The sequence below is a fragment of the Phaenicophaeus curvirostris genome, chromosome 1 (assembly GCF_032191515.1).
Source record: "Phaenicophaeus curvirostris isolate KB17595 chromosome 1, BPBGC_Pcur_1.0, whole genome shotgun sequence".
In the NCBI taxonomy this organism is placed as follows: Eukaryota; Metazoa; Chordata; class Aves; order Cuculiformes; family Cuculidae; genus Phaenicophaeus; species Phaenicophaeus curvirostris.
This window is the reverse complement of record NC_091392.1, coordinates 117207231-117232815: the sequence shown is the minus strand read 5'-3', so window position 1 is coordinate 117232815 and position 25585 is coordinate 117207231. Positions and strand designations below refer to the sequence as shown.

The window sequence follows — 25585 nt, the reverse complement described above, 5'->3', positions numbered from 1 at the left end:
AGATATTGCTTTTATTCTGCACTGGGTGCTAGGTCTTCCAGAAAACTAGCACACCTTCTGAAGACCCCAAAGGCCTAGTAATACAAAACGGATGCTCAAAATCCCTCCTAGCTAATACAATTGTTACAGCTATCTATCTTAATACAGATATTCATTGGTTTACATAATTCTACTTTAACACAAAATTGCTTATTTCCTTCCCACATCCTTAGCCAGTATTAGTGTCCCCCAGATAATCCTTCAACAACCACGAATTCTCCCTATTCCTTTCCTTGTTCCATCACACCTTGAGTTTTGAACCTTCAGCCAATTAACTACTGAGTTTATAATTTTCTTAAGCCTAAATGTCTACATCCCTGAGCAGAGGCCAGGACGTTTGCAGAAGATGTTAAGTGTCTGCATTCTGGGCATATAGTAAGATGCTTGTAGAAAATACCAAGTGTCTGTGTCTCTTGGATCAGGGTGTTTGTAGTAAATAAATGAGGTAAACAAGGTGCAAAATGCATTCTCTTTAACCCCTTGGGTAATACCATTGCAGTCTCCAGGGTCAGTCCCTGGTGGGCAAGGACTTCCCAAAGCACCCCTTCCCAGACTCCTTGGTTGCTGGGCTCTGCTCTGGTGAAGGCAGAGCTACAGCCACGATGGGTGCCGTCACTAGGGAGTGGGTTGTATGTGTGGGGGGGGCCCAAAAAGCTGTTAGCATCACAAAAACTGGAATATTTTTTATTTAAGCTAAACTTTGATCCAAGTCTGAGAATTAATTGATAAGTTTTGCTGTGGCTGGTTTGTATGTTTAATTATCTTGTCATATAAATCTGTCTTGAATCAAGAAACAATATGCATACAACCTCCAGACATGGATAAATAACCTGAAAGAACAAACAATCTCTTAGATCTGCAAGAATGTATTGACATGCTTAGTTGCCTAGCAAGATGTAGTTGTCTTAGGTCAAGAGATAACCTGAAGGAAGTCTCCAGACATAGTTGGATAATCAAAAAAATAATAAGCATTCTTGGAAGAGTTATATAGTTCTTTGTCTAAAACTAGTATATATACCGACTGCTTTTGTAAGATGTTATGCCTTTTTTAGAAGGGCATCCAATCCAGTGCTGAATTATAAAATAAAAATATTGTCTTTGCTTTGAAGGCTCTGGAGCAAGTCCAGAGAAGAGCAACAAAGCTGGTGAAGGGGCTGGAGAACAAGTCTTACGAGGAGCAGCTGAGAGAGCTGGGGTTGTTTAGCCTGGAGAAGAGGAGGCTGAGGGGAGACCTCATTGCTCTCTATAACTACCTGAAAGGAGGTTGTAGAGAGGAGGGTGCTGGCCTCTTCTCCCAAGCGACAGGGGACAGGACAAGAGGGAATGGCCTCAAGCTCCACCAGGGGAGGTTCAGGCTGGACATTAGGAAAAAATTCTTCACAGAAAGGGTCATTGGGCACTGGTAGAGGCTGCCCAGGGAGGTGGTTGAGTCCCCTTCCCTGGAAGTGTTTAAGGCACGGGTGGATGAGGTGCTAAGGGGCATGATTTAGTGTTTGATAGGAATGGTTGGACTCGATGATTCAGTGGGTCTCTTCCAACCTGGTGATTCTATGATTCTATGAAGGCTTTGTCTTTTTCACTATTTTGCCAGTGAGTGTTTCTCACACAAGTAGTTTTATTTTTTTGAAAGCTAGACAGACTGTCCCTCTGACAGTGCATCTTCTTTTAAACGGTGTTTTCTGGACACTGCTCATTCTTTGGAGATGGTAACTCTTCTGTGCTGAGCAAATGTAGGGGCGTCTTCTACGACCACCTGTTTCACAGAATCACAGAACGGTTTGGGTTGGAAGGGGCCTTGAAGATCATGCAGTTCCAACCCCCTGCGATGGGCAGGGACACCTCCCAGGGGATCAGGCTGCTCAAAGCCCCATCCAACCTGGCTGCAAAACCTCCAAGGCTGGAGCAGCCACAGCTCCCCAGGGCAGCCCCCTCCCCGCCTCTGCGCATGCGCGGCCGCTGGGACCCGCCCCATGGGGAGGGGAGGGGGAAAAGGAGGCGAGGCGCGCGCCTCTCCCCCAATGAAGGGGCGGGCCGCGCCGAGCGCATGCGCACAGACCCCGAGTCCCCCCCCGCGCGCCCGGCGGGGGTCTCGGTAGAGGCGCTTCCGGCGCGGCGGCTGTGACGTGCGCGGTGGGCGCCGGGCTGTCCGGCGGGCGGGCGGGCGGTGGGAGATGGCGGAGTATCTGGCCTCCATCTTCGGAACAGAGAAGGACAAGTGAGTGGCCCCTATCGCCCCTCCCCGCGGTTTCGGCGCCACGCGGCGGGCGGGTGGGGGTCGAGGGGGGTGGGGGGAAAAACGGGGGAGGCCGTGGGGGGGGCTGTGGGGGCGGGCGGCCTGTTCCGATCGTGGCGGTCAGCCCTTTCCTCCTTACCCATCCCCCCCCCTCTCCGCTCCCGCCTCAGGGGCCGCGGCGCGCGCCCCAGGAGCCCTGCCCCCCCCTTCCCCCCGCGCTGGAACGTGGCGGCGCGCGACCGCGGGGCGGGGGGGGGGGGGGGGAAGTGGTTATTGGGGGTTGTGGGAGCCAAGGAGAAGAGGAAGCGGGGCGGGCGCGCGCCTCCGGTCCTCCTCCTCTTCCACCCCCCCCCCCATCCCCCTCCCGGCGGCGGCGCGCGTGCGCGCGCGCCGCCGCCGGGAGGGGGATGGGGGGGGGGCGAAGGAGAGAGAAGGGGGCGCGCGTGCGCGCCTCCCGCCGCGTGGGGGCCTGCGCGTGCCCGCGCCGCCCCCCCCCCCCCCTTCCCCACACCACCCTGCGCTTCCTATTCTCCCCGGGCCGGGTCTCTCTTCTCCTCGGGGACTTCCTTCTCCTCCCCTTCCCTCCCCGCCGGCCGCCATGCGGGGTGTGCCCTCACCTCGTGGCGCCTCGGCGCCCTCCCTTCCCCCCCTCCACTCCCGTCCGCTCTTCCCTTCTTCCCTTCCCGCCTCCCCCCACCCTCCCCTTCCTCCTCCTCCCCCCCCCCCCCCCTCTTTTCTGGCGGCGGGCGGGTGCCGAGCTTCCCGCCGCCTTCTGCCAGAAAGGGCCGCCCCTCGCTTCCCCTTTTGTTCGCGTCTCTGCGCCTCGCAGCAGCCCGAGAGCTGCCGCTCTGCTGCAAGGACAGCGACTGGTTATTTCTCCCCCCTCCCCAGGGTGCGGAGGATTTCCCCGACTGCTGCATCCTGATCCTCAGGCTTCTGCCTGCAGCCTTCCACGCGTCGGGAACGCCTCTAGTTTCTCTGGTTGTTGGAAGCGTACTTACAAAACCCTCCTAACGAAAATTTGGTCACCGTCAGCCTGACCAAACCAACGTGTTTTTCCACTCGTAAAAATGAAACGGGGCATCGATGTGCTACAGGACTAAATTATTATCAGCCCCTGGCCGTGAGGCTTCTGTTTTCCTTCTACTTTCTAGTGCTACACACCAATTCCAATCCATTCGTCTTGTCAGAAAACCAATAACAGCAGCCTCTCCTGAGATCTTGTCACTGTAGTGTCCTTTTTGATATCATGCATTGCAGTTTAACAGTATTAGTATGTGCCATTATAGCAGGCATGAAATTCCTGTACTGGTCTTATTTTCCATGCAGAAAGGAAGCAGAACTCTCCAGAGGTGTCTTAAGTTGAAGACACTATTGAAAATGTTATAGTTAAGGGGTTTTTTTTTTCAGGATAGAGTTCAGAAAAGACAGTAAGTATATTGTAATACTAAGTATATATTTTAAAAAACATAATGAATAGTAAACCATTTTACAGTAGAATGTTTTACTGGAGATCAGATATGATTTAGTACATTAATGTTTTTCCTCTTCATGAGTTGATGTTGGTTATGTAGGATTGTAGAGAGAAATGGTGTCAACTATGAGAATAATAATTATTCTTCAGGAGAATTCTTATATTTCACTTAACTGTATGTAGCCCCTAATAGTTTTCTTGACCTTCAGCATTTTACATTCGGTTTTTCCAGTCAAGGTAACTGAACTCCTTATGGTTTTCTTCCATCATTCCATGTCAGGTACACTTAACGTGCAAGAGTTTTACTGGAATTCCTAAACCAGCGTACTTTTGAAGGTGTCGTGAGATGATAGTTAATTCAAGAAAAGCTTGTGGTTTAAAAAAAATACTAAATACTTCCTTTTAAAATTATTAACTACGATAATGGAAATGGCTTAATTTAATGAACTTATTTTGCCTGTGTGTATTCTCTCTGTAATGTGATTTTTCTCTTACCTGAGTTTATTTCAAATCCTGTGTTGGCAACACTTGTGAGTTACCCTTAGAGCTTAACTTTAAACAAGTAGTTATAATACATTAGGTAGGTGCAACTATATTGGATTTGAAAGCAGGTTACATTGCCTAGACTAGGGGGTTGCATGAACTAAGACACAACCATGTAGCTCATAGTGTTGACTTTTCAAACTGTTTTTCACATTATTTCCCATCCCATCACCTGTTGGAACTGATATAAAGGCAAGAATGGAGAACCAGAAGGGTAAAGCAGTACCAATCGCTTCTGTCTGTGGTGTCACGTACACGATTTGGGTTTGAGTTGCTGGTAAAATTGGTTAAGCAAATGGCTGTAAATTTGGGGGAAAGAAGAACAAATATGGACAGGTTTGCTGTGATGGTTTCATATACTGTTTTGATTTTTTTTTTTAACTATGTTACTTTCCCACATCAAGATAAAGGCATTTAGGGCGTATATTTTACAGGAATTTCTCATTAGTGTTTTCTATTTTAATATCTAACTACTTTGGTTATTTTACTTGCAGAGTCAACTGTTCATTTTATTTCAAAATTGGAGCTTGTCGTCATGGAGACAGATGTTCTCGGTTGCACAACAAACCAACATTTAGCCAGGTTTGTTTTCCTTTTTGTTTTCTCTTTTGGTTTATTTTTGTGGAAGTATATTCTTTTTTAAAAACGTAGATTCTTAGATAGATGTGAATAATTACCAAGCTCCAAATTAACTAGTTCACTTTGGCCCCAGTTTATATGGCTTTTTGCTTTTTTTGCGGTATTCTATTTACCTCTCCCAGCATTTCTAATTATCTCCTGTCACCCTTAATGGCTGCAGGAAGCGATGCTGTTGTAAGCTTGCCTGTAGTAGAGGCCAACCAGTGCTAACTTTCAGGTGAGTGTGCCTTCTCAGTGATGTTTAGGCACTGAAACCATCCCCATTTTTTTTTGTAGCCACAGACGGTGGCAGCATGTTCCACCTGTCTCCAAGGTGTGAACTCACTTCTTTTATCCATACAGTAGAAAAAAACTAGTTAATAAATAAAAATTACTCATTTGTTGTTACGTTTACTCTCTCACCAGGCTCAGTTTTGAGAGTAACTTACGTATTTCCTTTGAATATGAGTAATTCCTTTTTGAAAACAACTTGCCTGATTGCTGAGGGTATATAATTCAGCTGACTTGACAAATTATATAATCTTTGGCTACGTGGATATTGTTAGAGACATGATGTGTGACTGCATGTCTGCTGAAAAATAAAAAGTGCAGTGGGTGATAGTTTTTTTGAGATTATGAGCTCTGTAGTTTTCAGAAATTACATTCCAGGAGAACAGGTTTACTTCTATCACTGCTGATTGTCAAAGTTATGCAGGTAAATAGATTTCTTTTTAAATATGGTGTATGCTAAGTAGTGCCTATGAAAGTTGGTGCATTATCAGCAATTTTACCTACAGGGGTAAATTTTACACAGCAGTGAAGTAGTTCTGCAAATTCTCTTTAACTTGCTTGGAGCAGAATTCCTGAGAATGGTGGGCAGGTGTTGGTTTGAGGAGAATTAGGGCGACAAGCACTGCCCATGTGACAAGTGCAGAGGAGTGGTGCTCTTGAAATTAAACTTTGTGAGTGGCAGGCAGAGTTCTAGAGGGCACTGCCTAGGTTACTGATCAGTAAAGACCACTGCTGTTTTTTGATCTACAAAACCGGTTTTCCACTTATGGAAATTTAATAATTATTCAACGTAAATATTGTATCTCAAAAAGTATATTGTCCATTTTCAAACCTACTCCATGTTGCTGGCCTGCATGGAGAGCATGCTGGAATGTGGCTGGTTATTTAGGGACTTGAATTTAGGTTATTGGCTGCTAGAAGATACTTCAAAATTAGACAACTTCCACAGCAAAATAGCAAAAAAAAAAGCCCACCTGCTTTTTTTTTTTTTTTTAAGCAAAAAAAAACCTTCATGTGCAAAAACGGTTTTGTCTGTCAGTGCAATCTTCAGCTTTGCTTTAGAAACTGCAGTTGGAAGTGCCAGCTGAAGTGGGTCATCAGGTCACGTCAGATTTATCCAGTGATATCTGGGACCACTAAAGCTTTGCACTTGACAGACATTCTGTATTGAAGCATCTCAAACGTACCTGGCAGACATGTAGGGTTTGCTACAGAAATCTTTATTTGTATGCAAATTGATAATCAGCTGTGATAGAAAATAGAAGAACAGATACCTTACTAATGGGAAAATACTGGGACAATATTTTTATCTTGTGTTGCTGGTGCTGGTGCAGCTACTCTATAGAAGAGCTGTGTTAAGAAAGGTCGTGCAGTCCCGGGTGATCAAATTACCACCAATCAGCAGAAACACTGTAACTACATGCATGTTTCTGGCTTTCTCCAATTGTAGACTAAAACATAGTTGTTTTAAAGGTAGGCCATGGAAGCACAAAGCTTTGGTTGGTATAACCATAGCTGTTATAAAACAAGTGTGTGATTTTTTTAAATGCAGTGTTACAGATTTTTTTTTAACTGTTGAGAGGGCAGCGTGTGTAGGTATGACATTGTCGGTCCTGTGACTTTAAACTCTGAATTTGTAATGTGACTAATAATAATGTGTAAACTAAAATTATTTGGGGATTGTGGTTTGTACTAACTAACTTTGAGGTTGTATTTTAAGTAATCAATTTTCAATTTTTGAGCTGCTTACAGTGATATGGACATTTGGATTTTTTAATTTTTTTTGTAATATTAGTTTACTAACTTAAACATGGTTTGTTTTTTCAGAAAACTTGATTTTAAGAAGAACGGTACAAATGTAAGGTTTCAAGTCTGCCTGGGCTAATTCTTCAAGTAAAAAGCAGAAGGGCTAGAAGGATATTGTCCTTATTTGAAGGATCGGAAACATGTGAACTGATGATGCTATTATATTATTTAAACAGAAATTCCACCAAGAAATTGACGTAGCTCTTGCCTAAAAACCTTACTGTCAGGTGTAACATTTTAAAGACTGTGGCATTACGTATTATATGCTGTGCACATAACACTTTTCCCCCCCCCATAGGCTTACAATAATGAATCTGGTCTTGAAAGCTAGGCATCTCCATAATCTCCTTAGGTTACTGTGCCTCACAATTCCCATTTTGAGGGTAGCTCTTGAGACAAATGCAGCTCTTTCTTGGTGGTTAATTAAAACTGTTTTCATAATATGATGGTCTGGATGCAATTTTGGAAGATATTCTGCAAATACGAAAGGAAGTCTTGAGAATAAAATATTACTTTAGCTGTTTGCAAACAAGTTGTCTCTTTGCAATTGTCTATTATATGCACAGCAGCCAGTAGAATTCCCCTTTTTATTTTTTTTCCCCGCAGACCATCTTGATTCAAAACATCTATCGTAACCCCCAAAACAGTGCACAGACGGCTGACGGCTCACACTGTAAGTCCCACAGTTGGAGAAATTTTTTTAAAGAATGGTGTTAAAGAGCCCACTCCTAATTATGAGACAATAATGTTGGCTTCTGAGCTGCTGACATAAAGCTGTTGCAAACAGGACAAGTGACGGAACTCTTCTTGCGCATAGATCAAGAGCTTGTTAAATGTGTGCAATTCAGAATGCAGAATTGGCTGCATAGATTGGACGTAATGCAGATCTTTTGCATTGCAAAGTAAAACTTGATTTCTTAGTAACACTGCATTCTTTTTAAAGGGTTCACCTGCAGACATTTCTCAAATCCTTGATTTAACAAAACAAACCAGAAACTTAGGTTTATACATGATGTACGGTAAGTTTCCCAAAACTGTGGGTTTTCCTTCATCTTAACTTTTTTTAGGAAAATGGAGATTTCATGTTATGCTGTAATTATTGTATTGCTTACATTCCTGGGGTTTTGCTACTAGCAACTGTTCAGTAAAACCAAATTCCAAAAAAATTGCTATGCTTGTAATTCGAATACTATGTCAAGATGCCATCTATTACATACCTGCCTGAATATGTATGCATGTAATATGCAAACCCCTCAGTATTAGTATTGCTGAATAAAATTAAAAAAATACAATAATGGAGTATCATGAGATCTCTATTACTTTACAGTGGTAGGTTGATTCAGAAAGGTCACCAGCTAAGTGAAAATTCTCCTTCTTGGGAGAGAATAACCCACCTCTCTTTCAGCACAGACTCGGCTAAAGCGACCCTAAAGGAAACCAGTTTCTTGTTAAAATTATTTTCCATAATATAAAGTTGTTGCGTTTTGTATTTCAGACCATTGCCCTCTTGAACATTTACCGTAACCCTCAAAACTCTTCCCAGTCTGCTGACGGTTTGCGCTGTAAGTTCATACAAGTTCCTTCACTGGTTCCCTGGGCTTGATTGTCAGAGCTCAGTGTCGACTTAAGCTGGTCTACCATTGTAGTTTAACAGATCAAACTGACCACGTTTCATTAAATGTGTCTGAAACAAACACACACAAAAAAAAATTAACCAAAACAGGAAAAAAAAACTTTTTTTGTCCTGCTTGCTGTTTTCCCTACTCCCAAAACTCTGAGGAGAATCTGAATGCCATCTATTAAATCAAAAATTGTACTTCCCCGTAAAGCAGTCTTGGTTGCACTGCTTTCTTCCCTCCACCTTACTTCCTGCCAGTTGCCTGCATCCTAGGAATGCTTTTCTGTATGTTACGTGCTATCCATTAGGTTGCACTGTCTTTTGAGCAGGACAAAGACACATTGACTTCATCCAGAACAAATTTCCTGCTTTGTAAAAGTTAAGAGAGCTGGAATTTGAAACTTTTCAGACTGCATGCAGAAATTTGTCCTAGGTTAATGCAGCTTCCATTTAGAGTCTACTTTGGAAGAATACGTTTTGACTGAGAAACACCTCCCTTCTGGCAGCTGTCCTTTTTGGATAGGTGCATGCTTAAAATTCCTTCCATGCTTTGAAAATTCAAATTCCAAAACAAAGTTGCATACTTACTTAGGAAAATCTATCTTTAAAAGTACTTTTGAGGAGGAGAAGGCATTTGGGTATGGTCATGAACTCAATTTAATGACTCCTCATGAGGTAGGAATGGGCATAAGAAAGCACAGCTACTGAGACTGGCAGAAGTTAAATGACCAGGATCGTTGATCTGCAATTACTCCTATATCACTGTGATTGAATCATCAGTATTAGAATAAGAGATTCATATTAAAAAAAAATAAACCTTTTAGGACCAAAAAGTATCGGTGTTATTTTCTAACTAATATTTCTTGTTGAAGTGAATATTTACTGTGTGGTAATAAAGCTTTGTTTGGCTATTCCTTTTTTTGACTGTTGTATTATAGACTAGTCCAGATTAGTTACCAGCATTTGATTAGCTGTCCTTTGTGAAAACTGTCACTAACTTGAAGGTCAACACTGTCTCTTCTGCTTCTAAATGTAATAATGGCCCAATTTGAGTTTTTTGTTACACAATCAAGCTAGATGAATAATGAGTGCTTTAAGTTTCTCTAGATGCTTAAACAGTTCCATTGGTTTGTAGGCTTTCTTGTTGCAGATGCTTAGTAGTTAATGCTGTTTCAGTAAACAAAAAAACATGTACCATTGGGTATCTGCACTCTGTCCCTGAATTCTTAATGCGCTGGTAACTAATTTGCACATAGTTGCAGCCATTTGGTCTGTGGGGCTGTTTAGATTGTACAGCTGCAAGAGTCTTGAACAGATTCTCTAGTGTTCTAAATGCTGGTATCCAACTTTAGTTTGTCTTGACAAGCAGGTAGATACTTTACAGAGCCTAACTGTACCTTCTGTGGTAGAGCTGGAGCTCTGTTGTCAGTAGGTTTGCTGAAACTCCTGGCTCCCTGTTTTTTTTTTTTTCTGGTTTTTTTTTAATCTATTTGTCCCTACTTAAGTACTGCATGTATTTTAAATGGATAACTCGGGTAGCTATTTAATGCTTTTGATGTTGTTGCTTAACTGTCTTCCTTTCTATTGCCGTCGTAGAGGATTAACCGTAGTTTTGAACAGCAGTAGTTTTCTTGAGTATTTTAATTAGTAAATGGGCTTCTCAAGGTTCAGATACCAGTAGCCCTGGAATATGAATGTAAAGGCTGTTCGTATGTATGCTTCCTACTTGAGAAGTACATTCAAGTAGTCATTGACTAACTGTTGCTTAAGGTCTCCTAATTTGACAGTGGGATCTCCATGTAAGTTTTTAGCACTTGTCCACCTGGTAAAAAGTAATTATTCCCTGTGTGACTCACAGAGCCCCAGTCGCCTTTAAAAAAAAAAAAAAAATGCTTAGGTGTTAGTGAGCTGTTATCAGTGCTGCTGGCAGAACCCTGGGAATAGAGTTAAGTATTAAACTGTCTAGAAATACTGGTTTAATGTTTGATATTTCCTTAATTTGCTGTATAACTGTGGGGGAGCAGTGGGGAATAAGAAAGTTAAAAGTTCTTAATACGCTTCCAAAGCAGAAGTATGGTTAGCCTGAAATACATAACAAATGCCCCTTAGCTGCCTTCAGGAGGTGAGCTGGGCAGGAGGAAAGTAATTCCAGTTCCAGAGAGAGTGTGGCTGGTTGATATTAGAGCCTTTGAAGAGCAATGTAAAGCTTGTCCCTATGGTAATATCAGCCAAAAATGACTGAGCCCAGTGCATCTCTTTTTTTTCATAGCAGCCCGAAGTGAATAAGGTCAGCTTTGTTGGCTCAGTTTCTTGTCTTTCACATTCTGTGAACTAGAACAGTGGTGTTTGAAATTTAAAGGCTAGAATATTGTTATAGCGTAAAATGTAGGGTTAGCTTTAAAACTGCTCTGCTTCATCTTAATAAATCAATTAACTGCTGAAGAGCTAATACATTAGCCTTTAATGTATGCAGCTTAATGTAGTTTAAAATGCTGTGGATTGGAAGAAATAAATGAAATTAATTTTCATATTCTTAAAGCTTTGAAAAATTAGCCAAACTTACATCGGCTTTTATAGCAGCAAGCAAGCAGCGCTCATTTGTGAAGTTCAGCTTGGAGCATGAAAATAATCTAACCTGAATATATGGGCTGGTTTGTCTTGCACTACAAGGGGTTCTACAGCACTACAGAAAAATAAAGTGATATTCAGAGATAAATTAGAAACTTGCTCTCTGTTGCAGAGCATTATGGTACCTTTTGAGAGCACTGAGAAAAGTGTGTTATTTCAATAACTATTTTGAGAAATTTTTAAAAATATTCTGGGCTCTTTTGCATTGTGAGCTCTGAGATTCTTGTGTATGTACTGGAGAGGTGGACATGCTAAAATGAAATTCTGCCTTTAAGATGAGAAATGCTAAATTGTTACACTTTAAAATCTGCAGATGTGACAAAGCACTTGCCTTCTGTTTAGGTAAAATTCTTGGTAGATTGAGGATAGGACTGTACATTAAATTTAAGTGACATTTCAAACTAATTCCTTTTCCCCCTTTAAATTTGTAGCATACAAGTTTGGTTCTTATTAAAACTTGTTTTGATTTGATCATGTCAGTGTAATGTTTTGACGTATTACTTTGGGGAGTCAAAAGTTCATCACACATACTTATTTTTAATATTCCTACTAGTTAGCTCCATGCTATATGGTGTCTTTTATGCTCCAGACGGCCTCTCTAGATTTTTTTGTAGTATGATCAAAATCTCCTCTTCCTTATTTGTAGTCTCTAATCAATATGACTCTTCCTTTTACAGGTGCTGTGAGCGATGTTGAGATGCAGGAACATTATGATGAATTCTTTGAGGTATGTTAAGGATGTAAAAATGCGTTGAAGTGTTTGTGGATTTGTTGACCCAAATGACTTACATAGATTCAATGTATAGCACGATTACATGGATTCAGAGAAAAGCACTTGTTCCTTCAGATGTTCATATAAAGTTTAGAATGCTGATTATTTCCTGGTATAACCCTTGATTAGTTAGGCTTTAACTTTACTGTTTTTAATAGGTTTTGTTTAAATATCAGCAACTTAAACTGTGTAGCATTCTGATTCCATAATCTCCTCCTTTCTTGTAAATTTGAAATGAACTTAATTATTTGTGTAAAAGCAAATTAAGTAAAATTGTAGCATCAAGACTTACATATAGTGTTTTCAGTGCATCTTATGTGTTCTGTAAATACTGTGTAATTAATGTTTTCCATAGCTCTTTGTTGTATCCTGTTAGCTCTATACTTACAGGTGGACACAGTACAAGCCAAGCAAGTACTAATTCTAAAATCAGAAACATAAAAAAAACCCAACTTTGTTTACTTTTCTTAAGGAAGATGTTATTTTATACTTAATGAAAGCTAAATGAAATACTTATGTACTTACAGCTAATGTGCTGCAAACTTTTAATTGGCTCCTTTGTGTTTAGGAGGTCTTCACAGAAATGGAAGAAAAATATGGTGAAGTTGAGGAGATGAACGTTTGTGATAACCTTGGAGATCATCTAGTTGGAAATGTATACGTAAAGGTAGGGTAGAAATGGTTTTATGTAATCAATAGGGGTGGTATTTATTTATGATTTTAAAAGCTACTGTATGCCTGTGGATTTTGTGAGGGTTGTTCTTCGGGTTATAAACTCCTCTCCAACTTCACAGTATAAAGTAGAAAGAGTGAAAATGTGAATGGAATTTGAAATAAATTTTAAGAAATTATGAGAAGCTTTCTTGATAGTCAAAATCTGTGTCGTTTTCATAAAGATTAATGCTTTTTTTTTTTCTTTACATTGTTACAAACACAGTCACCACTGCTGGACTGTTTAGTTTGCCAAGATTAATTTGGGGTCTGTCTTCCCACCACACTGCCTTTTAAGCACTTCATTATGAGCAGAGGTTTATTCGCAACAGGTGTGTTTATTTTCAACAGGTGCATTTATTTTCTAACTTCCCAGTTAAACAAAACATCTTGTACCCGTTACATGTGGCAGTAGCTGAGTGGTTTAAGGTGCAAACTGGAGCCCTTAAGTTTAGCTCTTAAAAATCACTGATATCTCTTCAGTAATTAGAACAAAGTTGTCACTTGCATAAATTTTATTGTATATACACAGTGTTGGGGGTGTGTAAGAATATTTTTATTGTACTTTCTTACTGTACTTACCTGGAAAGTACTTTCAGGCCTAAAATTCTCAGCTGTGTAGATCATAGTCAAATAAAAGTTGTTTTTAAAACAACTGTGGGAAGGAATTTCAAGTTTTAAATTTTACATTCATTGTAAAACAGGATCAGACTTTTGTAAATTCTAATTTAAATTAATGACAGCTTTGGTTCCCATGCAGATTTCTCTGAAACATTAGGAAAAAATCCCTTACATCTGGAACATTAGTGTTCTGGAAAGTACTCTTAAGCATTCCCTTTGTTTAAAGTTGTACTAAGAAAACACAGTGTTTTCTGTCATATATTTTAATACAAGCTACAGATCTTGATAGACCAAATAGAACATAATTCAGAGAAAATATCAGTGTTGTGATTAGCTCTGAGTCATGATTAATTAAAAGCTAGCATCTTTGCCCCTTGATTTCATGGAGGATTTTGTCCCAGGAACTCAGTAGTAGCTTCTACTGTGATTACTAGTCCTAAGGCTCAGATTTGATAGAAATCTTTGATCTTCTTCCGTTGCTTCTCTGTAACATGAGAAAATGTTAATTTTGCTTTTAGTTTCGCCGTGAAGAAGATGCAGAAAAGGCTGTGATTGACCTGAACAATCGCTGGTTTAATGGGCAGCCCATTCATGCTGAGCTCTCACCTGTGACTGACTTCAGAGAGGCCTGTTGCCGTCAATATGAAATGGGGTAAAAAGTGACTTCCTGTTTGCCTGTGACAGGATCTTTGAAATGCTTGCACAGGCAAGGTGGTTGCTTGGGTGTGGTTTTTATGTATAGCTTAGTGGAGGAAGAAAACCACTTCAGGTAATGGTCATGTGGAGGACCTGCAGTCAACATCTTGACTTTTGCCATCTTTTTAGGGTTTGAACTAGGAGTGAGTCAGTGCCAGTAAACAATGCTTGCAATTTAGTGGTTTGAATGTTAAAGGTTATTAACTTTTAGATGGCTAGGAGTCCACTAGGGCTTAGGGCAAACAGAGGCAGGGTACTGCTGGGAATTTTGACTGTCTCTTGAATTCTATTTCAGAGAGTGTACACGAGGAGGTTTCTGCAACTTTATGCATTTGAAGCCCATTTCTCGAGAGCTAAGACGCGAGTTGTATGGGCGTCGTCGTAAAAAGTAAGTTTTCTTTTAAATATATGAATTAAACAGAAAGTAAGGATCCATTGCCAAAAATTCTGAAGACAAATCTTTAAGCTTAAGTCCTCTCTTTCTATTGACGTTCTGACATGCACCAATGAAAGGCCATCAAGTAAAGCTAGCAATCCACCAGCTTAGAGCAAAGAAATAGGTTTTTGTTTAAAAAACAGAAAAAACAAATGAACAGAATAAACAGAAACAGTATTATGGTGCTTCTTGCTCTGTGGTGGCTGATGGATGTGGCTTTAAGAGAAGTCAAGGCTCAAAGCCACGAACATTCACTGAGTTAAGTACATAGGATCTACCTGTGGTTTAAACCTGCAAACTGTAACAGGCAGACATTATTTGGTAGAAGTATTGCTTTATGCCTATTTTAGTCTCTTCTAAATGTAATTGCTTGTGGCCTTTCTCAGGAGCAGGTTACTCAGCTAATGGGTAGTGTGACGGGATCAGATTAGCCGCTATCACCATTATGCAGTACCAGGCATATCTATAGATTATATTCTGGCCTCAGCCTTATTTTTTTTTAACGTTGAATGGCAAACTTTTCTAGCTTGTATTCAGTCTTTAGTGTTGGCAATGGGCAGTCCCTGTATTGACCTCACTTTTTACTACGCTAGTCTCACAACTTAACCCTTCTTAACAGGAATTCTCAGGAGGACAAAGGAACAGTAATTTTACTTAATGGCAAAAAGAAGAAGATTGTGATATATAAGCTATATTATATATTCATATTAAATGAAATTAATTATTTATTAAGGTACCTCACAGGAAGGCTTTTATACCACCACTGTTACTATGATACCTGTTTTGTGGATTGTTCACTTTGAGCTGTGCTTGATGTGCACAGGACCTGGCTATTTAAGACAGGCATATGCAGTTGTTGGGCTTCCTTTTCTATAGGGCAAATTTTGTTCATTTCTTTCAATCACAGAAGGAGCCTGGAATTATGAAGTTGTTTTTCTTATAAATGTCTGTAGTTGGCAGCATCTTAGAATTTGTGAAGAAGGGTGTGGCTTTGGAAAATGTAGATTGTGTTGCATAGGCACATGTATTTGTGCCTAAATACTTCCCTAAAATATCCTAATTAATATTCATTTAAACTTAAATATAAGCTTTCAGATGTCTGAATGATTTATGAAAATGACAAAGTGTGTGCTTGTGTTAGGCTTTTGGTCACTTCTTTGAATCTGAATCTGGATCTACCAGACTCAGTAAGGCTAATTAAGCAATATCATGCTGTATTGCAAGGAAAGGTCAGGCTTGTGTTTGGCTCTGGAATATGATTGTTTTACCTATAGCTCAATTTCAGTCTGTGTGCAAACAAAATAGCTGAATCCTCCATCCAGTTTTGTCTTTATTGACCCAATTTTAATGCTTTATGCAGCTAAAGCTGTTACCGGTTAGCAGTGAGGCTTAATTATAAAAAAAATCAGTTCTCGTGTCAATGGGGTTTCAGAGGTAGATTTTGTAAACTAGACTGACTTGAAAGTAGTTCTGCACAGAATGAAATACATCTGAGGTTTTTGAGTAGAAAAAAAGGGGGTAAACAAGAACTTTTGAATAACAGGCTAATTTAGTAATTCTGGACCGCTCAGTAGTATGCAAGAGTTGTCTGTCTCTGTCATAATAAAATTTGTCACCACACTCCCACCCTAAAACGTCTCATTGTGGAATATTGATTCTACAAACATAACACTTGCATTTTTTTTCCTGAGCTTTTTAGTTCTGCTGCAGTTTCTACAACTGTTTTAAACTCTACTGTTTGGCTATTTTATACAGTAGACTTTTGTAAAGTGCTTAAATGTTCATACTACTATTTTCCTTGACAAGTAGCCTCACTGGCTATAAAGGCATAGTAGCTGTGTTAGCAATACGCTCTGGGTAGTCTCAGCTGTCTTCCTAAATTTAAGTCCTTTACCTCAGAGGCAGGCAAGATTATTTGCAAATGCTGATGGCTTCTGGAAGAGGGGGCAGAGAGGGGGGGAAAAAGGGGGGGAAACACACCAGACAAGAGAACTGAGTTGCAATTGTGAATTAATGCAATTTATTTAGTAGGAGTGGATTTACAAGCAACTGTAGCCTTTTGATCAGTGTTGTTAAGGGCTGTTCATAACTGCCATAGCACATGTCCCTCTTCTCTTCTATAATTAACAGCTGTATAACCATGCATTTGTTCCTCTATGTGCCTTTCCTTAAGTTTTGCACATCCGTTGTAATGGATGAGTGGCTGTGAACAGTTAAGTCTTTAATGGCATGTGTTGACTTTTCAGTTTGTTCAGTTTGTAAATACTTGGTTTTGCAGCGAACTTACCGGTCCTTCCAGCACCATGTTGTCTTTCTTCTCACTCATTACTTGCATCCTTAAATGTTCCACTGTGTGATACTGCATGTAAATTACTGAAACAATAAAATGTTCAAATTTTCTTTGAAGGCATAGATCCAGGTCGAGGTCCCGTGAACGTCGGTCTAGATCCAGAGATCGTGGTCGTGGAGGTGGTGGTGGAGGAGGACGCGAACGTGACAGGAGGCGGTCAAGAGATCGTGAAAGATCTGGTCGATTCTGAGCCATGCCATTTTTACTGTATGTCTGCTAGAAAGTGTTGTAGTTTGACCAAACAAGTTCATAATGAGATTTTTTTTAAAGATGGGCTTCTGAATAAAAAAATTTGTAGTGATACAGTATTCTTTGTGTAACTTGTTTCTTGTGGGGGGGGAGTCTTTTTAACTGTCATTCCTCTATCTTGACAAATACCTGGATTAACTATGCCTGAGGGAAAGGTGGTAAATGTATTGGAGGAGCGCCAGTTTTGTTTTGGTTTGGGTTTTTTTTTTTAAATTCGGGTATAATTTGAACTGTTGATGAAAATGATGTGTGTATATAATATAAAATATTATATACATAATAAAAATAATATACTGCTTAAGAAACAGTTACTCACATAAGTTTCCCTTTTCTGCTGTGCTGTCTGCTTATTTAGGTTAGTTTAGGCACATTTAAAAGGAAGGCTGTGCGAAATGCATTTATTTACCAAGTAGAAACGCTTAGTTACGAAAATGTATGTTTGTTTGTTACCAGAAGTCTGTGCTCTGTCTATCAATGTGACTATGGCATTTACAATAAATCCAATTTCTTGGTGTAAAATCTAAAGCCTATTTTCTAAGCACTCTGGAGTAGTTGAGTTGCTACTCCTAGCTGTGCCAGAACACATAGTTCAATTTTTTTTATGATTCTTGACTAAATTCCTTGTCTTTGGATGGAAAGAAAGTTGCCTAGTGCAGTGTGGGGGAAAAAAGTAATATTTTTATTGCAATGATTCATAGTAGGCAGGTGAGTTTTTTTTAAAAACAACAAACCCATGCTCCATGCAACGTGACACATAGGATCCATTGGAGGAAATGTAAGGTCCTAGATACAAGGACCAGATTTTGTAACAGATTGATGTTTTTTTCACTCTGTGTTCTCTTAGCTGTCTTTTAATGAAAAGCATTTCATTAGTGTTCAGGGTCCTAGGAAACTAATTGGATGCTAGTGGAAAACAAATCTTTTTTCAACCTTTACTTACTTCCTGACAGTCTGAAATGTGATGAAAGCTAGTATTTACATGGCAGTTTCTTTATAGACATCTTCTTTTTTTTTTGTAATTGAATTGCATACCAGCTATGTATCATAGAGTGTGTATCTCTTAAGGAGTTAAAACCCTGATGGGGTGTTGCTGGAACGTCTGGGGTGACAGTTTGTGTGATGGCTGACTTGCAGTTTAACTTCATTTGTGTCTGCTTTTTTCCAAGTGTAGTGTAGTAAGAAATCTTGGTCAGCGGTTACATCTCTGCAAGATGAAACTTTACGTACATGAATCTACATAATACAATATAGCTTGCCAGTGGGGGGAGAATTTATTAGTGCTTTTTTAGTTCTGAGTCGGATAACTTGCTAAATGATAAATCTATTCCTTGATTATAAAAAAGGGAAAGAAGTAGCAAGGATATGGAAACATCGCAAAGCCAGATTAACAACCCAGCTTCTTTCTGCCTCCTAAATAAGTGTAAAACCATTTTGCTCACTCAAACTGGGGAGTTGGAAAAAATAGTATTGAAAAATGAGATTACCTAAATGAATCTGCTTTGCCTCTCGCAACTAAATTCTTGGCACCAGTTCAATTTGAATTTATTTTGTTCACACTGGATGGTTGGCCACAACCAGACTGTGGAACTTACTTTGCTGGTAACATTTTCAAGCAATGTATCTCTCAATGTGAAGATGGCTTCGCTTCTTGCATTTCATTGCAAGTACATAAATTATGCTTTAATTTCACTGGAAAAAATGCAGTGCCTGGCATTAGCTGGCTGAACTGAAGCTTGTGGTGTTTCTGCTAGGTATTAGAAATTTAATGTTGATAATTTTATTTATTGCAGTTTACAGGGTATTAATCCAGTTCTGTTTCCTCTTCAGTGAGATGTAGGATGAATAACGAGCTATTTAAATCTCAAGCTCAAAATGGTGTGGGTAGCCTTTCTGCTTGTTTTATTAACTAGTATCTAGTGTTAGGTGAATACTATTTAAGAAGGTTTAAGATCATATTCACATGGATGAATGGCTGAAGTTCTATAAACAAGTTAATTTTAAACTAGTATAAATGTGTCCCTTTAACAGCTTTCATCTGTTTAGATAAACCCTGTTAAACTGCAGCTGTATTTTTGCATGAGCAGATAGTAGGAAGTTGATTTCTCCCCCATATAATCTTTTTTGAGAAAGTTGAATTCCACCAATCGCATCTTGGGTTCCACCAAATGCATCTTTTCATGGTCTGATTGCACAGCTACCCAAAAGATAACTGTGTAACTGGAATATGTCATGGTGGGCACTGAAAGTAATGGATTTTACTGGATACTTAATGGAAAAAAACTGGTGCACTGATCATTACCTGATTGTGTAATGATTACCTAATTACAGCATTCAGCATATAAACTAAGCTCAAGGCATATCTTCAGTTAGGTTCACCTATTGAGACTATTACTACCAGTAAAAGTCAACAAACTTGAAATTTAAACTGCACATATTTGATTAAACACACACGGCGGTCCAACCTGTATTGGTTTACCAATACAAACCAAGTGGAAATCCTACCTCCCCTTCCTATTTTTGCTCATAATGTCATGAGGTAATTTGTTTTGTTTTCCTCTTTATCCCCAAAGGTACCTACTTCTCACAAATATTTCATTGTTGACTCTTTGGTTAAAACAGTGGATCTTAATTTATGGAATTCCTTTACCTCAGATAAGTGACAGCATACAGATTTCCTGAAGTCTGAGTCAATTAGGTTGAAACTGTTAATCCCAAGTGGCTTCCTCTTCTTTGTATTTGGCTCTTACTCTGTGAAAATGCTGCTTGTCCATGGATTTGATGTATGTTAAGACTGTAAAACCAAATGGAGAAAACTTGTTCAAAATAAAGCCTTTTTTTTATAAGAATCTGACAAAAATTATCCCTTTCCTTTAGATGGGATGCTTCTTAAATGAATAGTGAGGACATAGACTACAAGTTTCAAATTCCTCACTCTTGTCTTGAGCTATTTTTTGAGTGATTCTTTTGTTTTCTGGAGGGTTTTTTTGGGTTTTGTTTTGTTTTGTTTTTTTAGAGCTGGTGGAGCATGTCTTCAACTAAAAAAATCCCAGCTTCTCCATACTTACTTGGTAAAATAGGGCAACTTGGGGTTAGGAGTTGGGGGTTTGGTTTGTTGTTTGTTTTTTGGTTTTGTTTTTTTTAATTGGGAAGGTCTCTGGTTGAGAGATCCTGTGAGTTTCTGTTGTGGTGGTTTGTAGCGAACAAGACGGCTCACATTTGAGAGAAGGAGCATCTTCAGTTGAAGAAATCAGTAACTGAAAAAGGGCTTTTTAAAGATGTTTATTCCTAGCTGCAGAAATACGGGTGTTGACTGAATTGCCACTGTTGTACAATAGCACCTTAAAATGCATTTACCTTCTTGAATACATTAGAAATTAAACTGCTTTCATAGCACTTGGGGGTAGGGTGTTCATCACTCCGTTTTCTAGAAGCTTGTAACTTGCTGCAGTTGCACCGATCACTGCCCCAAACACCTGTCCTGTTTAGGAGAAGCCAGAGCTAAAATACGGAGCCGAGTTGGCATGTGCTCATTGCAGCTGGTAAGGAACTAATGCCTCACTGGTAAGGCTGTTCTAGAAGAGAATAGTTGTAGCTTTTTGTATTTGCCAGTTATTGCATAGATGAAGCTGAGCACAATTTTAACTGGGAATGCATGGATTTCAATTCTGAAAAAAAAAATCCACAATTGCAGCCAAATGTCTGTAGAATAAATTGATATCCTCAGGTTGAAGTGATACAGGATGCATTCTAAAACTACGCACAAGTATCTCTGAATTCATCTGATCAGCCACTGTTGCTTTCTTACAAGTGTCTCCAAATGATTTTTCTGCAATACTCATTTTGTTAAATCGACACGTACGGGAAATGGAGTGATGTCTCCTGAACTATGTGGACAATCCTTCCTTGTCAGCAATGTGCTCATCAGTCATAAACATCTCCTGTTAATCCATGTCACGTTTTTTTTCTTAGAAGACCAACCTTCAGCAAGAAGAACCACCAGTGAAAGGATGTGGCTGTCATATACCACAGTCGGCAGCAGTGGCAGAACCGCTTTAAATGCCCCTGTTTTCCTGCTGGAGGTTACTGCCAAAAGATGGTATAGACTAAATTGATCTAAAAATTGATTTCAACTATAAATGGGATTTGTGGAATCAAGTTGGATGGTGGAAGCTAAGAAACAAGATCTGCTGCCAGCAGACTATCTCTGGCAGCCAGAGCCTTCTTTTCAACATCCTCAACATGGGAGAGTGTGCTTATCTCTAACTGTTAAGATGCAAATGTTTACTTCTTAGCAATGCTCTGATGGTCATCAGGTTCAGTACTCCTTAATGATTTCAGATTTTGAGTTTGCTTTCTAACTAGATTGTTTTGACAGGACCAAAGGCAAGTTCTATGCATTTATACATCAGCAGAGCAGAAAGGTGGTAATTTCTGATGTAGTGATGGGAAGTGAGTGAGCAACTTCTCAGGTGAGCTGGAGCCCTTTGCCTAGCTTCTGTGAGTATGTTTGTCCCTTTGATCCAAGTTCCTTGAAAGTACTCAGAGGACTGCAAGCTGTTCCAATTAGGAAGGGAAAATTGATATGATTCAGGTATTTCTTTGGAACAAACCTATGCATTTTTGACAAAGGTTTGCAGGGCGTTGTTTTCCTGAGCATTGTGACATCGGTGTACTGTAGACCGCTTCCAGCTCTCAATTTCCAAAACTCCATGTTTAGTTAGGTCTGGAGGGGTAAAAAAGTCCTTTCTGCTCTGGTTGCAGTGAGCCACAAGATGAAGCAGGCAGAAAGGCAGCAGATCGTAATCAAGCCACTCTCCCTGCCTCTTCATTTTTCACAGAAAAGCCTTTAGTCTACCAGGCTTAGGCCTGCTGTGCTTTTGCCAGCACCTGGCTCGGTTTCAAGTCTTGCTACCTAGGCAGCTGAATATTGGATGTGTTTCAGGTCATTCTCACTTTCCTCCTGAGCTGTCTGGGATTCCAGCCAGGTGGAGGGAGGGGAGAGGGAAGGAGAAAGCTGCTCCCACTGCTGCCGCGCAGCAGCCTGCTTCCTGGGTCTGGGAGCTGTGGGAAGAGCCAGGGGAAGCAGCTCCTCCTCCCTTTTATACCAAACCATTTCCCTTGAAAGCCAATACTGCTTCTGTCTGAGAGAAAGATGACAGAGCGCTTCACGGATCAAACCAGTCCCGCATCTTCCATCATTTCCTATTCCTTCCTCTCTAGTGAACGCAGAACATGCTTCCTCTCTGCCTTCTCTTGTGTTGGTGGAGAATAAAGTCTTGGAGCTGCAGGAGGAGGAGATGAGAAATGAACTCTGAGGCAGGACATGAAGAACTGATTTCTGGACAAAGCACAAGTGGAAAGTGAGCAGCCAGTCTTACTGACCTTGAGACCACATGCAACGTTAATAGTTGTATTGCTAGACTAGGGATGGGCAAGGGAAATTCCACACTCTAAGACAGGCCAATATCTGACCAAGTAATAGTCTCATTAATGTCTAGGCTAGTCATTTCATTCTGGAGGGATTTGACTCATTAATAACCCTTTCATATGAATGCGTTAACCACATTAAAGAGACATTTCATTGCCTTTCTTGCTCAGCCTCCAAGGAGGCAAGCCTTTGGTCTTCAGAACCACTCTGTGATTCAAACACACGTGGTGGCAGCTGTAACACTACAGAAAGGTAATCTTCAGCAAAGGGAATATATCTGCAGGGGAAGAGAGAGCAGCAGATGTAGTGCTAGTAGGCAATCTGAGCAAGGATTCTGACACAGTTGCTCATTCTACCCTGGTATCCAGGCTGGGTTATTGCATTCTGCGTAAGTGGCTTGCCAGAAGAGGGAAAAACTGGCTGAGTGATTTGGCTTAGAGGGCACTCATTAATGGTTCACACCCTCCCTGGAGACTAGTTACAACTTCCATGTGGGTCTGTGCTGATATCTGTCCTGTTTAAATATTTTTATCAGTGACTTGAAGGAGAAAATGAACACATCCTCCTCAGGTTTGTGGATGACACCAAACTGGTGTGGTGCACCTGACACACAAGAGGGCCAGGCAGTCATCCACAAGGACATGAACAGGCTGGAGGGATGGACCAGCAGGAAGCTCCTGGAATCCAGCAAGGACAAAGTCCTACCCCTTGTGTGCACCAACCCCTGTCAGGGCATAGGCGGGGGACTACTTAGCAGAGGAGCAGCTCTGCAGGTAAGGCCCTGAGGGTCACAGTGGGCAGCGAGCTGGACATGAGACGCCTGTGTGTCCTGAGAGCAGAGAGGGACAACTGCATCTTTGGTGAGATGAACAGGGACAGACAGCCAACCAACTGTGAGGGAAGTGATTATCCCTCTCTACTCAGTATCCATGAGATCACATCCAATACTATTGTTTGGGTCCTATTATGGAAAAGACATCGTTAAGCTGAAGTGAGTTCCAAGCAGGGGAGAAGGGCTTGCTTAGCCCAGGATAGGGATGGCTGGAGGGTGTCTACAGCGAAGTCAACAAAAGAAGTCAAGATCTTTACCGAAGTCATAAAACTGAAAGAAAGAAGGATCCAGCTGGGTATAGGGATAACATTTTCCCTATGAGGATAGTCAGGCACTGGATTGGCTGTGCGGTGTCCTTCAAGACCTTCAAGACCTGACTGGATAAGGCCTAAGCAACCTGGGTGGATCTCTAGACAGACCCTGCTTTCAGCAGAAGGCTGGACTTGAAGATGTCCCAAAGTCCCTTCCAGCCTGAGCAATGCAGTAGTTCTGATATTCAAGGTAAACCTCGTTCCTTTAAATCTGACCTTTTCCACTTTCTTATGGAAAATAGTTTATCACTTTCCTCACTGCCTTTTAGCTAAATGAAGGCTGTTCTGGCTTTCTTTCAGTTTTCTCTTCTCTGAACAGCTCCACTTCTTTCAGTCTTTACTCCTGGGACGTGTTTCTCTCTACACCTTCTTGCTGTGATCCTCACACCATGTTCCACATGGGACTCACCATTTTTGAAATTCAGCATTCCATATAGGACACGGTATCTCAACAAAGCGAACCAGTGCTGAAAGAGCCATGTGTCCTGCAGACTATATTCCTGTTTGCATAACCCTGTATGATGTTTGTTTTTTTCACAACAGCAAGGCTTTGTTGACTCACATTGAGTTTGCACGGCACTATAGTCACAGAATCACAGAATTATTTAGGTTAAAAAAGACCTTTAGGATTATTAAGTCCAACGATAAACCTAACACTGCCAAGTCCACCACTAAACCATGCCCCTAAGTCATACCTTCCGTTCTGCACAGTTGCTATATAGATAGTGGCTACTTAATCAGTTGATTGCTTCTGCCTGGCTGTAAAATTTTGCATTTGACCTTATTGGCCAACTTCCTATTTTACTTCCTCATCTCCTTTCTCCAGTCTGTCACAGATAATTTTGAACTATAATTCTGTCCTCAAAATTGCAGCCTCTCCCATGCAGTTAAAATATGGAGTGGCTTTTCTTGGGCTGCTTTTTTTCCTGTCGTATAAAAACATTTCCTTGAGCTTGTGTGATAGCCTTGTGCCCTTGGCAAAAGGGCTCTGGGTACCACCCAAGCACCATTGGTTCTTTGGGTGGTGTTATTAGTCACTCACAAAAAGACTGCTCCAGCTGACCTTCTTCCTTGAGTAATCCTACCACAGCAGCATTCACCTTTTTCCCCCTCCTCCCTTTGATTGATTGCACTTGTCCAAGGGCTCTCTCTCCCTAACCTTTCAGTCTTCAGCATGTCTACTCATCACTGATACAAGAAACAACATTCTCTGCTCACTGTTCCTAAAAAATCTTTTTTTACAGAATCATAGAATCATTTAGGTTGCAAATTACCTGTAAGATTGAGTCCAACTGTTAAACCTATCACTAAGTTCACCACTAAACCATGCTCCTAAGCACTGCATCTACACATTTTTTAAATACCTCTAGGGATGGTGACTCAACCACTTTCCTGGGCAGCCTGTTCCAATGCTTGACGATGCTGTCAGTGAAGGACTTTTTCCTAATATCCAATCTAAACCTCCCTTGGTGCAACTTGAGGCCATTCCCTCTCATCCTATCACTTCTTACTTGGGAGGAGAGGTGAACCCCTCACCTCACTACAAGCTCCTTTCAGGCAGTTGTAGAGAGCAATAAGACGTTCCCCCAGACTCCTTTTATCCAAATTAAACAACCCCAGATCTCTTTGCTGCTCCTTATAAGACTTGTGCTCCAGCCCCTTCACTAGCTTTGTTGCCCTTCTCTGGCTGCACTCCAGCAGCTCAATGTCTTTCTTGTAGAGAGAGACCCAAAACTGAATGCAGTATTCAAGGTGCAGTATTCACCAGTGCCAAGCGCAGGAGGACAATCACTTCCCCAGTCCTGCTGGCCACTCTATTTCTGATACGAGCCAGGATACTGTTGGTTGCCTTGGCCACCTGGGCACAATTTTAGCTATTGACCAACACCCCCAGATCCTTTGTCACCAGGCAGCTTTCCAGCCAGTCAT

General features: G+C 40.8%; 1 protein-coding gene across 6 annotated transcripts; it reads left to right on the top strand.

Moving 5' to 3' along the window:
• Nucleotides 1-2108: 2108 nt before the first annotated feature.
• U2AF1 (U2 small nuclear RNA auxiliary factor 1) lies at nt 2109-17144 on the top strand. 6 transcript variants are annotated; one of them, XM_069872607.1, is made up of 11 exons: nt 2119-2254; nt 3164-3702; nt 4784-4871; nt 5089-5145; nt 7026-7056; nt 7611-7677; nt 11928-11977; nt 12591-12689; nt 13873-14006; nt 14346-14438; nt 16894-17144. In XM_069872607.1, exons 3-11 carry the CDS (start codon nt 4825-4827, stop codon nt 17024-17026), a joined length of 711 nt encoding a protein of 236 aa, XP_069728708.1. In that variant the 5' UTR covers nt 2119-2254; nt 3164-3702; nt 4784-4824; the 3' UTR covers nt 17027-17144. The 6 variants fall into 6 exon arrangements, with proteins under 6 accessions (XP_069728699.1, XP_069728717.1, XP_069728726.1 ...); XM_069872598.1 differs by lacking the exon at nt 3164-3702 and having other exon boundaries at nt 2109-2254; XM_069872616.1 differs by lacking the exons at nt 3164-3702; nt 5089-5145; nt 7026-7056; nt 7611-7677 and adding an exon at nt 8500-8566 and having other exon boundaries at nt 2109-2254.
• The last annotated feature ends 8441 nt before the right edge of the window (nt 17145-25585 follow it).